The 14,649-nt window shown below is 42.6% G+C and overlaps 1 protein-coding gene across 1 annotated transcript in view; it reads left to right on the top strand.

Annotated features, from left to right (window-relative positions):
* The window catches only part of crybg1a (crystallin beta-gamma domain containing 1a), a 221,013-nt gene that overhangs the window by 67,845 nt on the left and 138,519 nt on the right, over positions 1-14,649 (top strand). The window contains exon 2 of the mRNA XM_059983490.1: positions 12,019-12,166. Within this exon, the coding sequence (XP_059839473.1) occupies positions 12,019-12,166 (148 nt within the window). The remainder of the gene's footprint in view (positions 1-12,018; positions 12,167-14,649) is intronic.

Below are 14,649 nucleotides of genomic sequence, written 5' to 3'. Positions count from 1 at the left end.
GGACCTGGTGTGGTAGGAGCTAATGACCAGTGGAAATCCATCCTCGTTTTGTCATGGTGGAGAGGAGTGGAGTACAGAGGTGTAGGAAATGGATGAGATATCAACAAGAGCTTTGCAGATGTGCTAGAGGGAAGTCACAGTTTATAAGACATGGGAGCAGAATTAGCCCATTCAGCCTATCAAGTCTTCTGTACCATTCCATCATGGCTGATTTATTATTCCCCTCAACACCACTCTCCTGCTTTCTCCCTGTGACCTTTGATGCCCTGACTAATTCAGAACCTATTATCCTCCACTTTAAAATATTCAATGACTTTGCCTGCACAGCCGTCTGTGGCAATGAATTCCATAAATTCTCCTCCTCTCTGTTCTAAATGGACATCCCTCTATTCTACTTTGCCCCCTGTTCTCCACCATATGAAAAATCTTCCCCACATCCCGACCTTTCAATATTCCATAGGTTTCAATGTGATCCTCCCTCATTTCTCTAAACTCCAGCAAGTACAGGCCCAGAACATCAAACGCTCCTCATGTGTTAACCCTTTCAGTCCCAGATTCATTCTCATGAATCTCCTCTGGGACATTTCCATCACCAGCGCATGTTTTGTTAGATAAGGGGCACAAAGCTGCTCACAATACAGTACTGCCAAGTGCGGTCTGACCAATATCTCATAAAGCCTCAGCATTGCATCTTTGCTGTTAAGTATTCTGGACTCCTTGGAATTAATGTTGGCATTGCATTTCCCTCCCTTAGCACTGGCTCAACCTGCAAGTTGACCAGTAGGAAATGCTGCACAGGGACTTCCAGATCCTTTTGACCCTCTGATTTTTGAATTTTCTCCCCATTAAGAAAATAGTCTAAGCCTTTATTCCTTCTACCAAAGTGCATCACTTCCCTATACAGTATTGTATTTGATTTGCCACTCTTTGCTAATTCTCCTAATCTGTCTAAGTCCTTCTATAGACTCCTTGCTTCCTCAACTCTGTCTGTCCCTCTACCTATCTTCAGATCATCTGCAAATCTGGCCACAAGCCATCACTTCCAATATCAAAATCATTGACATATAATGTGAAAAGAGGTGACCCTAAAAATGGTCCCTGCGGAATACCACTGGTCATCACCAGCCAAGCAGAAAAGGTCCCCTTTATTCTCGCTCTTTGCCTCCTCCTTCTCAGCCAATCTTCTATCCATGCTAGTATCTTTCCTGTAATACCACTGGCTTTAACTTGTTAAACAACCACATGTGAGGCAAAGGCCTTCTGAAAATCCAAATAAACATCTTTCACTGGCTCTCCTGCCTGTTATTTCCTCAAGGAATTCCAACAGATTTGTCAGGCAAGATTTCCCCTTAAGGAAACCATGCTGACTTTGGCCTATTTTATCATATGCCTTCAAGTATCTTGAAACTTCATCCTTAATAATGGGTTTCAACATCTTCCCAACCATGGAGTCAGGCTAACTGGTGTACAACTTGCTTCTTCTGCTTCCCTCCTTTAAAGAGTGGAGTGACATTTGCAATTGTCCAGTCTTCTGGGACCATTCCAGAATCTAGTGATTCTTGAAAGATCATTTCCGATGCCTCCTCAATCTCTTCAGCTACCATTTTTAGAACCTTGAGGTATCGTCCATTTTCTCCAGTTGACTTATCTACCTTAAGACCTTTCAGCGTCCCAAGCACCTTCTCCTTAGCAATAACAGCTACACTCACTTCTGCCCCCTGACACTCTTGAATGTCTGACATACTGCTAGTGCCTTCCACAGTGAAAACTGACTCAAAATACTTAAGAATTTCATCCGCCATTTCTTTGTCTCCCATTCCTACCTCTCCAGCGTCATTTTGCAGCTGTCTGATATCCATTCTCACCTCTCTTTTACTCTTTACGTATTTGAAAAATCTTTTGGTATTCTCCAGCTCACCTTCATATTTCATCTTCTCTTACCTTATGGGTTTTTAGTTGCCTTATATTGGTTTTCAAAAGCTTCTCAAACATCTAACTTCCTACTGCATTTTGCTACATTATTTGTCCCCTCTTCTGCTTTTCTGCTGTCCTTGACTTCCCTTGTCAGCCATGGGTGCATCATGCTGCCTTTAGACTACTTCTTCATCTTTGGGATGTCTCTATCCTGCACCTTCCCAATTGCTTCCAGAAACTCCAGCCTCTGCCGTTCTGCCATCATCCCTGCTAGTGTCCCTTTCCAATCAACTTTATAATTCCCTTTATGCATCGCTGTCATACTGATACATCTGACTTCACCTTCTCCTTCACAAATTGCAGGGTGAACTCTATCACGTTATGATCACTGCCTCCTAAGGGTTCCCTTATGTTAAGCCTCCTAATCAAATCTGGTTTACCTTATCCACAATTGCCGTTCCACCAGTGGGCTCAACCACAAGCTCCTCTAAGATGCCATCTTGTAGGCAATCTGAAAATTCCCTGTCTTGGGATCCAGCACCAACCTGTTTTTCCCAAGCTACATGCATATTGAAATCCCTCAGACTATCATAACATTGTCCTTTGTACACACCCTTTCTATTTCCTATTGTAATTTATATCCCACATTCTAGATACTGCTCAGAGGCTTGTATATAATTCCAATCAGGATCTTTTTACCTTTGTAGTTTTTTAACTCTACTCAGAAGGCTTCTACATCTTCTGATCCCACCTCTTTCAAAGGATTTTATTTTATTTTTTACAACAGAGGCATCCCTGCCCCTTTGCCTACCTGCCTGTCCTTTCAATACAAGGTGTATCCTTGGATATTAAGCTCCAAACGTTGATCTTCTTTCAACCACAACGTTATATCTGTCTATCTCTACCTGTGCACAAGGTCATCTACCTTATTCCATACACTACAAGTTCAGGTGTCTTATCTCTGTTTGTTATGTATGAATCATCAAAAAACTTTTGGAAATTATGATTTGTGTATCTAAGTCCAAGCCATAAATAGATTTCCTTGAATTAACCTGGAGATACTTGGCTGTGCTTTTTGCCATCAATGATATTGTGGGAGAGACTGGAGGATTGTGCCTTTATGAGTAACAAGGAATAGGGCTAAACATCACCAGGTTCAACTGTCATCATACTTTGAACTGAAGTCTTCTACCAAAAACTCAATTTTATTTTGAATTGTCTGCATCAGAAAGTGCTGTCTAGAAACAATAGGTCATAGTTAATTCATCAAAGGGTTAAACATTAATAAAATGAAACTGGAGGGCTTAGTTTAAAAACTGTACAATATATACTTGTGATATTATTTCTGTAAATCAAGAAGTAATAAGGCAAGTAGGTATCGTAATGTTCACTAATAATTAATACCAATGTTTTTCTTCACTGGAAACAGTAAACAGGAGATCAAAGGAAGCGATCATGGCACAGGCTACTGAATATTACATAAGGAAGAGCTGGTTTTTGTTTCAGCCTCTGACATAACACAATTCCTTGATTCTATCTTATTGTGGAATTATTGAAGGTGGTGTCTAATGATATTTGCCGTAGTGTACCAGTGAGACAACATCTATCCTGCCGCCAGAAGCCCTTAACTGCCTCTCCTTCAGTTAGTTACCTAATTGTGCCTTATTCTATGAAGCCATCTTTACTTCAGTCATGTTCTGTGGCAAAGCACCTTGTGCCTCAGCAGTGAAATCTACCAAGTGAACACATCTGCACAAAACCAGGAATTGGGAAGGGAGTTTCAGAGAAAGCTCCAGAAGGAAGACGCTTGGGCTGACCTGTGACCTAATTCATAACTCATTCCCTTTGACCTTACCCTTGCTTAACACAGTGTGGGAAATCCAGATTGAGACTGGCTTTGCATCCATTGCCATCTTCTTAAAATGGCCTCTCTCCCAGCTTTGTGATGGGGTGAAAATTAGAAATGGGTCAGGTTTATTATTGTCATATGTACTAAGATACAGCGGCAAACTTCTCTTGCCTACTGTTCATACAGATCAATTCATTACCCAATGCAAAGAGGACAAGGTAGAACAATAACAATGCAGAATGAAGTGGAACTGCTTTAGGGAAAGTGCAGGTCAGGTAGGCAATAAGGAGCAAGATCATATGAGGTCCACTGTGAGTTCAAGATCCATCGTAGTGTACTAGGGAACTGTTCAGTTGTCTCAGAACATGCTTTCAGTTCTTTGTATCTTCAGCCCAATTGGGGGGGGGGTGGTGGGGGAGAGAACAGACAATGCCCAGGGTGGCTGGGGACTTCGATTATGCTGGCTGCCTTGAGGCAGCGTAAGTATTCACAGAGTCCTTAAGATAAGACTTAGAAGCAAGTTAGGCCATTTGGCTCATCGAGTCTGCTGTGCCATTGGATGATGGCTGGTTTATTTTCTTTCTCCATCTCATTTTCCTGCCCTCTCCCTGTAACTTTGGATGCTCTTACTAATCAGGAAGCTATCAATCTCAGCTTTAAATATACGTAATGCCTTGGCTTCCACAGCTGTCTTTGGCAACGAATTCCACAGACTCAGCACCCTAAGGCTGAAGAAATTCCTCCTCATCTGCGTTCTAAAGGGAAATCTTTCTATTCTGATGTGTCCTCTGGTTCTAGACTCTCCCACATCTTCTCCACTCTTCCCTCATGCTAAAGTCCAGCAAATACATTTGCAGCGTCATGAAACGCTCTTGATACATTTACCCTTTCATTCCCAGGATTATTCTCATAAACCTCTTCTAGACCCTCTCCAATGTCAGCACTTCCTTTCTTAGCTATGAGGCCTAAAACTGCTCACGATACTCCAAGTGCGGGCTGAGCAAGGCCTTAAGAAGCCTCGGCATTACAGGGGTCTGGTTTCTGTCTTGTGCTAAGCTGTGTCCACAACTCTGCAGACGTGCCAAGCCATGATGCATCCAGATAAGATGCTTAGAATGGCGCACCGGTAGAAAATGGTGATGGTCGACAGGGACAAAACAAATTCCTTTAGCCTCCCAAAGAGGTGGAGTTGTTGGTGAACTTTCTTGACCTAGGTGGTTGGACCAGGGCACTCCTTGGTATTTGAAGCCCTCAACCTTTCAACCTCAGTGCTGCCTCTCTTCCTGAAGTCAATTACTTGAACGACAAGAAAATTAAGTGGTTCAAAATGACTTCAGCTGCTTCGTGAGCCGATCATTAGATGAAAAGTGCAGTTCGACTTGCAGCTTTTCAGCTGATGCAGGAAGGAGAGCTTCAGATTTATGGATCATTGGGCAATCGTCCAGGACACACGTAAGTTGTAAAAGCAAGATAGTTTACATCTGAACTGGAGGGTATCCTTGCTGGGAGGTTGGCTTGTGCTAATCAGTAGGGTTTTAACTAGTGTGGCAAAGGACCAACAACCACAGCAACAAGACAGCAAGGTGGGTAGGGTATAATACAAGAAAAATGGTATGACAGGTAAGACTGAAAGAAAGGTTAGCGAGGAACAGGCTATTAAAGATGGTACGATAGGCTGGAATGTATAAGGAGTATTATGGGCGAGGAGGTTCAGTACATGAAATTTCTGTGTAGTTGCTGTTACAGAGGTGGATGTGTGAAGAACAGGACTGGCTGCTCAATGGTTTTCACTGTTTTAGATGCGATAGAAAATGGGGTAAAAGAAGTAGAGGGGTTACATTGCCATTAGGGGAAAATATCACAATGGTACTCGAGAGAGGACGTACCAAAGAGCTCAACTGCAGAGGCAGTTTGGGTGGAGCTCTGAAATGGGTAATACTGAGGGGATTATATTCTAGGCCTCCCATAGCCACTGAGAGGTGTAGGAACAGAAAAGCAGACAGATTATGGAAAGATGCAGGAACAACAGGCTTGCCATAATAGGTGGCTTTAACTTCCTCAGTATTCATTGGTATTCCCTTAAAAGAAGAAACATTTAGATGGAGTGGCTTTTCTTCAGTGCATCCAAGAGCAGTTCTTAGAAACATAGAATACAGGAACAATATAGAAACTACACAATACAGGCCTTTCAGCCCACAATGCTGTGCTGAACACGTACTTAGTTTAGAAATTACCTAGGATTACCCATAGCCTTCTATTTTTCTAAACTCCATGTACCTATCCAGGAGTTTCTTAAAAGACCCTATCGTATCCGCCTCCACTACCGTTGGCAGCAGCCCCTTCCACACACTCACCACTCTGTGTTAAAATCTTACCCCCTGACATCTCCTCTGTACCTATTTCCAAGCACCTTAAAACTGTGTCCTCTCATGCTAACCACTTCAGCCCTGGGAAAAAGTCTCTGACTATCCACACGATCAATGCCTCTCATCATCTTACATCCCTCTCTCAAGTCACCTCTCATCCTCTGTCACTCCAAGGAGAAAAGGCCAAGTTCACTCGACCTATTCTCGTAAGGCATGCTCCCCAATCCAGGCAACATCCTTGAAAATCTCCCCTACACCCTTTCTATAGTTTCCACATCCTCCCTGCAGTGAGGTGACCAGAACTGAGCACAGTACTCCAAGTGGGGTCCGACCAGGGTCCTATATAGCTGCAACATTACCTCTTGGCTCTTAAACTCAATCCCACAGTTGATGAAGGCTAATGCACCGTATGCCTTCTTAACCACAGGGTCAACCTGCGTAGTGGCTTTGAGTGTCCTATGGACCCGGATTCCAAGATCCCTCTGATCCTCCACACTGCCAAGAGTCTTACCATTAATACTATATTCTGCCATCCTATTTGACCTACCAAAATGAACCACTTCTCAGTTATCTGGGTCTAACCCCATCTGCCACTTCTCAGCCCAGTTTTGCATCCCATCAATGTCCTGCTGTAACCTCTGACAACCCTCCATACTATCCACAACACCTCCAACCTTTGTGTCATCAGCACATTTACTGTCCCATCCCTCCACTTCCTCATCCAGGTCATTAATAAGAATCACGAAGAGAAGGGGTCCTAGAACAGATCTCCACAGCAGTATGTGGAAACTCCAACTACAGGCAGCGGTTATTTAAAAAGGGAGCAACAACTTCTTACCCTCTTGCAACAGTATGTGGAAACTCCAGAAGAAGAAACTGGGCTTAGTTTTGGGAATTGAGCCAGGCCTGGTGACAGACCTGAACGTTTTGGGAACAGCGACTGTAGCTCCTTCTGTTTTAAGATGATTATGAGTAAGGATAAAACTGGATCTTGTAGGAAGGTATTAGATTGGGAGAGGCCGAATCATGACAAGATAAAACAGGAACTAAAGGGCACTGATTGAGAGCAGCTGCTGTCAGTCGAGTCCACACTTGAGGGGTGGAAGTTGTGTAAAGACTAGCTGATCAGAGCTCAGGATCGGCATGTTCTGCTGCGGAGTAAGGGCAAGGATGGTAAGGTAAGAGGACCCTGGATGACCCCAGGGGTCCAAAATTTATTCAGGAAGCAACAGGAAGAATATGCAGGGTTTAGGAAGCTAAAATCATTGTGGAATGTAAAGGTAGCAGGAAAATGCTCAAGCAAGCAATTAGGAAGCCAAAAGAGATCTTGAAATGCCCTTGGTGAGCAGGATCTCAAGTATAATCCCAAGAAATTTGATACCCATACAGTTGGCCCTCCTTATCCACCAGGGATTGGTTCCAGGACCCCTCGCGGATACCAAAGTTTGCGGATGCTCAAGTCCCTTATTCAACCTGTCTCAATGCGCTGGACCTTAGGACCCAGCAGAACCCCAGACCTTATTTAACCTGTCTCAGTGCGGTGGACATCAGGACCCGGCGACAGAGATCTGAATCCGCAGTGTTTCTGTTCATGAAGATAATCACGATAACGATTGAAAATAAAGTGGAAATAATAAAGCGATCGGAAAGAGGTGAAACGCCATCAGTCATTGGAAAAGCGTTGGGCTACGTCGGTCAATGATCGGAACAATTTTAGAGGATAAAGTGAGAAAGGCTCTGCCCCGATGCAAACTACAATTATTACTAAGCAACGCAGTGGTTTAATTATTGGGTTTTGGGTTTTTGATTCTTTGATCCTCCACATCAACCCGGCATGGATGGAGAGCACACTCGGAAGTGGTCTGTCACTGGATCGAATTCCGTTCCCAAGCCTGGCGCTGAAACATAAGTTCTTAAGTGTTTTATATGCATAGAAAGGTAAAATATATACTATATACTAAGACAAACGTTCGACTAACTAACGCTAAATAATACCGGATGTATCTGTTCCGACTTCCTTGGTAAGAGAACTTCCGATTTTTCTCGATCCTGATGCACGATAACACACGCACATCCTCCTGTATACTTTAAATTATCTCTAGATTACTTATAATACCTAATACAATGTAAATGCTATGTAAAATAGTTGTTACACTGCATTGTTTAGGGAATAATGACAAGAAAAAAAAAGTCTGTACATGCTTGAACAACAAGTGCTGGAAGAGCACTTCCGGGTTTTCGCGATTCGCGGTTGGTTGAATTCGCGCATGCGGAATTTGCGGATAAGGAGGGCCGACTGTACTAAGAAAAAGAGGAGATAGAGGAGTCTGAAGATGCGTACTCTCAGCATTTCAGGAACAGCTTCTTCCCTTCTACCATCAGACTCCTGAACGTTCCATGATCTCATGAACACTACTTCACTATTCTTCTTCTGCATTCTTTAACTATTGCACTTTTTTATTGCAACTTACATTAATGTTTTATATCTTGAACTATACTCTGTCATAAAACAACAAATTTCATGACATATGTCAGTGGTGATAAACTTTGTTCTGATTCTGATAACCAAGGAGAGGGAGTGGGTAGCTCCACTGCAGGATAAAGGAGGGAAATTGTGTTTGGAGACAGAGCAAGTGTCTGAGGTACTAAATGAGTACTTTGTGTTGGTATTGAAGAGAAGATACTAGAGAACAGTGAAAACAGAGTGGGGTGTGCTCATGTTCTGGGGTATTTTGAGATTAAGGAGGAGGTGCTGTAGGTCTTTGAGAAAGCATTAAGGCTTGTATGTTTCCAGAGCATGTTGGTGTTTTTCTCAAAATATCGAAGGAAACAAGCGGGGAGGTTACTGGGGCTTTGATGAGGATCTTTGTGTCCTCATGAGCAACAGGCTGAAGGGGTTTAGAATAGCAAATGCTTTGCCTTTATTCAAAAAAGAAACAGTTCTAAGGAGGGGAATAAACAGTGTCCATTTCAGAGCAAGGCCCTTTATCGAGGCTGGAAAGGAAGGGGGTAGAAGCCAGAATAAGGTGGTGTGGGGAGGGAAAAGAGTACACGTTAGCAGATGATAACTAGAGCCAAGTATGGGGGAAGGTGAGAGGGTGGGGAAGGGAGGAGAGAAGTAAGAAGCTGGGAGGTGATTGGTGGAAGCGGTAGAGGGCTGAAGGTGAGGGAATCTGATAGGAGAGGACAGTGAACTGTGGAAGAGAGGTAAGGAGGAGAGATTTTGCTATTTGTGATGTCGAAGTGGAAGGGAAAATTGTACAGTTGATGATAGTCCTCTTAATAGCATTGAGGTACAGAGGGATCTGAGGGTCCAGGCTCATATTTCACTGAAACTGGCTATGCAAGCGTGGATAAAGTGGTCAAGGTGTATGACATGCTCGCTTTCATGGTGTTTAACGAGGAAGTCAAACAAAGGTGGGGAGCTGTCCTGAAACTGGACGTGGTAAGGGAAAGAGATTCCTCAGGGGCAGTGCTGGATAACATTGTCAGGGGCAGTAGACAGTCTCGGTGAAGGTGCTGATGTAAAGTTGAAACCGTGGGGTCAAATATGACGTGGACTTGCAGACGGAATTTCTAGAAGATTTCAAGCTGACAAGTCAGCCCAAGCACAGTTACAACAGCAAGATTGTGAGAAATCTGGTTCAGCCAGACACAAAGAGTGGAACTTGTAGTAGGGACTCAATGGCTTTGGTCTTTCCCGTATTGAAGGAGCAAATTCCTGCTCTTCCAGTAACAAGTATTGGACAAGGCAGCCTGGCTTCACAGAGGAGCCAGGGAGAAGTGGTGACAAGTTGAGCTGAAGGGAAAAAGGATGGTATAGCTGAGAAGCTGATGACAGATTGAAGAGGGCCAAGGGTATATCCTTTCAGAATTCCAGAGGTGGCTCTGAGAGAATGGAAGAAAATCCATGGTGATAAATTCTGCAGCTGCAGTTGACAGGTGAGGGCAGGCTCACCAAGAAGTGAGGCGTGGAGAGCACTGAAATCCATGGGTGGGGGTGAATCCGTCACGTTCTGACTTGAGAGGACATGAGTGCGATGACACTTACTGTAAAGGCAGGTCTTTCACAACACCACAGACTGTAAATATAATCTGCCTGAGTGTGTAAAGTCTCTTTCTATGTGTTTAATCAGGTTGGGGAATTACAAATAAAAGCAACCTTAATAAAAAAAAGATTAAATTTTGCTGCAAAACTAGAAATGCTTTCACCTAAGGACAATGAGTAGAGTGATGCATTGGTGAGAGAGCAGTCATCTGCAATTGGCAGAGTAGGGAGATTGTTTCTTCTTCAACTGTGCTATATCCAGAAATTCAAAGAGTTCCCCTAACAAGGCTCCATCTCTTGCATGCAAATGTAGTTGCAATGTTTGCCTTACACAGGCGAGACAACAGATTGAAATAAAACCTTTCTTGGTACTCAGCAAGTCAGGCACCATGTATGGAGAAAAAGGCAGGAGATGATGTTTCAGGCTGATTGGATGTTGCCTAACCTGAAACGTGAGCTCTTGTTCGTGGTTATTTTCCAAGAGTATTTCAGATCTCCAGTTTCTGCAGTCTTGCCCTGATGCTTTGAGCCTGTGTGCTTATTCCCTGACTCACAGCTGAACTCCAGCATCGTACTTCTCCACAGCCGAGGCGTGCTGCTTCATGTGGTTTGGTAAATTGCACCCACAGATCCACAGGATGTACTGAGAAGTGGTGTGAGTTATTTGAAGATCATGTGACTGAACATCAAACTTTACTGCAATACTTGTATGGTGCACAGTTGTCCCAAGGTAAGAAGCCCGGAGGGTCTACTCAGTCTGACCAGCTGGTCCCATTAAAAAGCCTGGCCTCTGCCGCTTTATCACCTTATCTTGGAGACCCTTCTCAGTACAAAGCACTCAATGTTGTGCCTAGATATACTTAGAACTTTTATGAACTGTCAATGTACCAGTGAGGGTATTTATTAAAACTTGCGAAATATCCCATCCAACTTGTACAATGCCAGCATGGACTTTGTTCAACAGTGTTTTATTAGCATCTTATCAGCTGATGGGGAAAAAGCCTTATTTGACCTGGCTGTGACAAAATTCAACAGGAAGCAATGAAGGTAATAAGATTGGACAGGGAATCTAGAAGAGTACGGCATCAGGCAGGCCATCTGGCCCACAACATTGTGCCAGTCTTAATGCTGATTTATGGTCCCGTTTATCACCCACATCCCTCCATTCCCTTTGTACTCAGGTGTCTATCTAAATTTCTCTAAACTGCTTGATTCCACTGTTACCTCTGGAAAAACAGTCCAGGCAACCAACCACTCTCTGCAAAAAAAAAAAATGCCCCTCACATTGCTTTTAAGCTCCTCCCCCCAATATTAAAAGCATGTCCAGTGGAGTTTGACGTTTCTATCCTGGGGAACAATTTTTTCACTGTCTGCCCTATCTATACCTGCCATAATTTAAAAAAAAAACTATCCACCACATCTCTCCTTAAAGTCATCAACGCTCTAAGGAGAACAACCCAATTTTGACCATCAGAGCTCACACCCGCTGATGCAGGCAAAATCTCAGTAAACCTTGTCTGCGTCTTTCCCACAGTCTCCACATCCTTCCTATAATGGGGCCACCAGAAGGGCACTCAATACTCCAAGTGTGGTCTGACTGAAGTTTTATGTAACTGCAGCATGATTTACTTATTTAAACACCCTGCCACTAATAATAAAACAGAAACAACAAACTACGCATAAACAACGAACTTAGCGCATTCATAAGATGAGCCTGCTGTTGGAATTGCAATGGTCAGTATATCATTTTAGTTGCTGCGGTAACATCTTAGTAGGAGGCATTGAAGAAGGGTATTTGGCTCAAGTATTAGATTTGGAACAATATTGTTATTCTTCTACAGATCCATCCACACCAATGATTGCAATGAAGGTGAACAAGCCACAAGGGACTCTGAAGAGGTGCACAACAATGAACAGGTAGTAGACACTATTCAAAGCACAAAGCTGGAACCCAAAAGTCCCAAAAGCCCAACTGGAAAATCTAGCAAGGTAAGGAAAATGTTCAGTACTGAATACAAATGTTTGTTAATTGTTCTCTTCACGATTGTAATAAAATACCATTAATTTAACCTGCCAACATCTTAAAGAGAGAGACATGAGCTGCATACATTAACATTTTCTTTTCTTGAGATGGTCCTGGGCTTGTACTCACTGGAGTTTAGAAGAATGGGGGGGGGGGGGGGGAAGTGGAATCTTAATTGAAACCAATTGAATATTGAAAGATCTGGATAGAGTGGATGTGGAGAGGATGTTTCCGATAGTGGGGCAGTTCAGGAGCCGAAGGCGCACCCTCAGAATTGAGGGATGTCCATTTAGAACAGAGGTGAGGAAAAATTTTGTTAGCCAGAGGGTGGTGAATCTGTGGAATGCATTGCCATAGACAGCTGTGCAGGCCAAGTCATTGGGTATGTTTAAGGTGGAGGTTGATAGGTTCTTGATTAATCAGGGCATGAAGGGTTACAGGGTGAAGGCAGGAGAGTGGGGTTTAAGAGGGATAATAAATCATCAGGGTTGAATGGCCTAATTCTGCTACTGGGTCTTATATGATACCTCAGTTGTTCTGTGGTCTATATTATTTACCTTGCTTATCCTAGATAGAAGTGCTTAGACAAACATAAAATAAAGAACTTCAATGGGTTGTTGAGGCCAATCCTTTTCCTCGGCTCAATTGTCAGGAATTTTCCTTGTATCCATAATTCTCACATTATCCAGAAATCCTTCATCTATCTTGAATAAACTCAAAAGACTGCACCTCCAGGTGCAGAATAAAAAGATTCAGCTCAATCTGAGTGAATGCATTTTTCCTCATCTCAGTCCTAAATGTGCTCTTTAAATCTGTGAACCTTAGTTCCACACTTCTCAGCCAAGGGAAGTACCCTCCTTGTGTGAATTTTGTTCACTGCTGAATTCTACAGCACAGATGCCCAGCCTACTCAATCTCTATCAGACATCAGACCTACCATTTTCGGAACCAAATTGGTACATCCTTGTGTCAGTCCCCCTATGACATGCTTAAGCTTTTTAAAGTAAAAAAGAATCAACAATAGATAGACTATAATGGTTTCAGTATCACTTAGTGTCTATAGAGTTAATTTAAGACATCTGTATTCTTGTATTCAAATCCTCTTGTAATGCAGTCTACTGAAAATTTTGCCCAGTGTGTAGTAGTTGACTCTGGAAGGGAGAGGGGTGCAAGTTGATGAGAAAGTGGGAATAAACAATGGGATTAACACAGGATTAGAATAAATGGTCAGCATGGAATTGATGGGTCAAAGGGCCTGTTTCTGTGCAGGATGCTCTATGACTATTTGACTCTTAAAGACCAGTATACCATTTGCCTCATTTGCCTTCATAATTGCCCTGTCATTGTTTTAAAAAATCGCCGGCATTTCTATACACCAACGTGGATTATTTATAACACTGTGCGTGCCCATTCCCCCTGAAAGCACTTTACATCTCCCCATCCTCCCCCCACCACCTCACTACCCCCTATTCACAATCTTCCTGGTTTTGTATCATCAGCAAACACAGCTATATAACATTTGGTCCAAGTCACTGTTCTGGTCCCAAAACACAATCCCTGCAGTTTCCCACTAATCACAGTGCAACAATCAGAGAAAGATGCATTTATAATTTTCTTTTTCACCTGATTGCTTTCCCATCTGTTCACCAATTTTATAACTATGAATTATTATTATTGTTATTATATATTACCCATAAACTATATAATGCAATAGTGACTTGCCTATTAGTGATACACTAATCCCTTGTGTTTCCTGAATGATATTCATGGCGTGATTTCTCATATTGTATGTATTTCCATCGGGCATCTGTAATTTTCCATCAGATTGTGTCAAGATGCCATAAGCATGTTTAGTTTATTATAGAGGCCCCCTTTGAGCAATGTGGTTAGTTGGGTATGTTTCTAAAATGACTAGGATGCTTGTGACAAAACACTGCAGCCACTGGAAAGCTGAAAGAAAAGTGGTGAATGTTCAGCAGGTTAGACAGCATCTATGGAGAAGAAAGCAGAGTTCATGTTTCAGTCTATGACCCTTTCTCAGAGCAACGGGCAAGTACCAACTGCTAATCAGAACTATTCAAGCTTTGAATAATGTTATCATGCAAAGTCACAAACCCAAAATGTTGCTGCAGCTTCTCTGTACCAGATGCTGCTGAATATTTGAGTATTCTGTTATTTATTGCATATGTAATATATAATATCAAATAGTACCCATAATTCACCGAGATGATGTTGCTATGGAGAGGTATAATATAAATAGTACCCATAATTCACTGAGATGATGTTGCCATGGAGAGGTATGATATCAAGTGGTACCCATAATTCACTGAAGTTAAGTTGCTATGGAGAAGTATAATATCAAAAAATCACACTTCTCTGTCAAAGTGCATGTCATATTTAACAACTAGTTTTCCATTCTGAGCATCTATCACTTTGGGATTACCCCATT

The sequence above is a fragment of the Hypanus sabinus genome, chromosome 10 (genome assembly GCF_030144855.1).
Source record: "Hypanus sabinus isolate sHypSab1 chromosome 10, sHypSab1.hap1, whole genome shotgun sequence".
In the NCBI taxonomy this organism is placed as follows: Eukaryota; Metazoa; Chordata; class Chondrichthyes; order Myliobatiformes; family Dasyatidae; genus Hypanus; species Hypanus sabinus.
This window is presented reverse-complemented; position numbering and strand designations above follow the sequence as displayed.